General features: G+C 39.9%; 1 protein-coding gene across 1 annotated transcript; it reads left to right on the forward strand.

Annotated features, from left to right (window-relative positions):
- The first annotated feature begins 487 nt into the window (after positions 1–487).
- LOC149682849 (uncharacterized) lies at positions 488–1192 on the forward strand. Its single transcript, XM_089871178.1, has 2 exons — positions 488–635; positions 729–1192. The coding sequence occupies exons 1-2, from the start codon at positions 563–565 to the stop codon at positions 1190–1192; spliced, it is 537 nt and encodes a 178-aa protein (XP_089727304.1). The 5' UTR covers positions 488–562.
- Positions 1193–1979: the final 787 nt, after the last annotated feature.

Genomic DNA, 1979 nt, shown 5'->3' on the forward strand with positions numbered 1-1979 from the left:
GAGCTTTCGCCGTATTCGATTGAACAGTTGAACAAACTGAAAATTAACGTACAGGATAGCCTTCCTAAGTTAGTTCCATCGCTCTACAATAGGGAGAAATATGTTCTTCGCTACCGGAACCTCAAGTTTTACATCGCTAAGGGGATGAAATTGGAGAAAATCCATCGAATACTCACATTCGAGCAGGGTGCGTGGTTAAAACCATTTATCGAGTTCAACACGGAGAAAAGGAAGCAGGCAGTGAACGACTTTGAGAAAGATTTTTTTCAAGTTGGCCAACAATAGGTACGCATCCACGCTACGCTAAGTTATTATTTCACACGTAAATTAATCAAAATTTTTATCTATTAACAGCGTTTTCGGGAAGACGATGGAAAATCTCCGCAACAGGATCAACTTTGGTCTTGTCCAGACCCGGGAGATGGCAATCAGTTCGCCGACATTCCAGAGGTTCACCATCTTTAGGAACGACCTGGTCGAGATCCATCGTCTGAAGAAATCCCTCAAGTTGGACCGACCCATTTACACCGGTTTCGCCATCTTGGACCTCTCAAAGTTGGTCATGTACGACTTCCATTACAACACTATGAAGGCAAAATATGGCGACGACCTCAAACTTCTTTTTACCGACACAGGTATGATTTTTAAAAACGTTTACTAGATTTAAATCCTTTTTTCTACTTTAAATTTTAAAAAAACGAATTAAATGTTTTTACGTATAATTGCAGACAGCCTCACCTATCAGATTTTCACCGACGATTTGCCCCGGGACTTTGCCCAGATGAAGGAGATGTTCGACTTTTCCGCCTACCCCAAGGAGCATCCGCTCTTCAGCGAAGAGAACAAGAAGGCCCTCGGAAAGTTCAAGGACGAACTCAACAGCGTCCAGATTCAAGAGTTCTGCGGCTTGCGGCCGAAAATGGACAGCATCTTGTCGGCAAAAGGTGAAAAGAAGACGGCGAAGGGAATCTGTCGTCGCGTCGTCAAAAAGAAGATACGTCACGCCCAATACAAGGAATGCCTGCTTCAACGTAAGCTCACCACTGAGGAGATGAAGAGGATAGTCAGTGTTAAACACGAACTATTTTCCATCACTCAGAAGAAACTTGCTCTTAACCCTTGCGATGATAAGAGATTCATCATCGATGGAGTGTCAACATACGCGCATGGTCATTTTAAAATTAAGGAATAATTTCAAATGTATAAATAATTACTTTCTGTAACCCTATCCCCTCCCATACCCTCCTGGGGCGAAGTGGCCGAACCGGTCCACGCCCCCCTCCCATACCCTTTTGGTGCGAAGTGGCCGAAATGGTCCACGCCCAATTTCCCTCCCATACCCTCCTGGGGCGAAGTGGCCGAAACGGTCCACGCCCAACCCTTTTCCTTTAAAATTTCATAGTTTAATGTATAGTTTATAAGTTTAAATAATTTAATATATATATATTTTAGGATTCAAAAGTATAATTGTAAAGTTTTAAGTTGTTTTTTCTCGAATGAGTTTTACTCCGTGACACTACGGTTTCTCATTCAAAATAAAAAAATTTAAATACAAATTTCCTCCCTCTTATTTCATACAACTTAGGCAAACAATTTTTTTTCAGGTTAAGGGGTGAGGGTCGCGTGTTCAAATTTCCCGCGTGCGCGTGTAGGAATAAGTTCGCGCGCGATTTAAAGAAAAACATACAATTCAATCAAAAAAACTTTATTAAAAATCTCTTATACATAAATTCCGATATCATTTTATCTTTCAAACTCTTATCTTTTACAAATTTAAAGCAAATATCATACATTTTAATACCTCTGCATCTATACAGAGAAAAATATACGCAAAATCCGCCACATGTCTGACTGGAATTTCCTTGAAGTTGTTTAGAATTAAAAGTTACGGTAACGCTGTTTCTTTCTACAAAATCGTTGAATTTTTTGAATTTATCCCTTTCCATAATTCTAGTTATTTGCATAGTGTCCATAATCTT

Source organism: Phalangium opilio, unplaced genomic scaffold (genome assembly GCF_054372755.1).
Source record: "Phalangium opilio isolate 3A_F unplaced genomic scaffold, DU_Popi_V2 ptg000037l_1, whole genome shotgun sequence".
In the NCBI taxonomy this organism is placed as follows: domain Eukaryota; kingdom Metazoa; phylum Arthropoda; class Arachnida; order Opiliones; family Phalangiidae; genus Phalangium; species Phalangium opilio.

What these genes read in the sequence shown, in the direction of transcription:
- LOC149682849 (XM_089871178.1), top strand. Translation starts at nt 563, where the DNA reads ATGTACGACTTCCATTACAACACTATGAAGGCAAAATATGGCGACGAC. An exon ending in ACTTCTTTTTACCGACACAG is followed by an intron (nt 636 to 728) that starts GTATGATTTTTA and finishes GTATAATTGCAG; the next exon opens with ACAGCCTCACCTATCAGATT.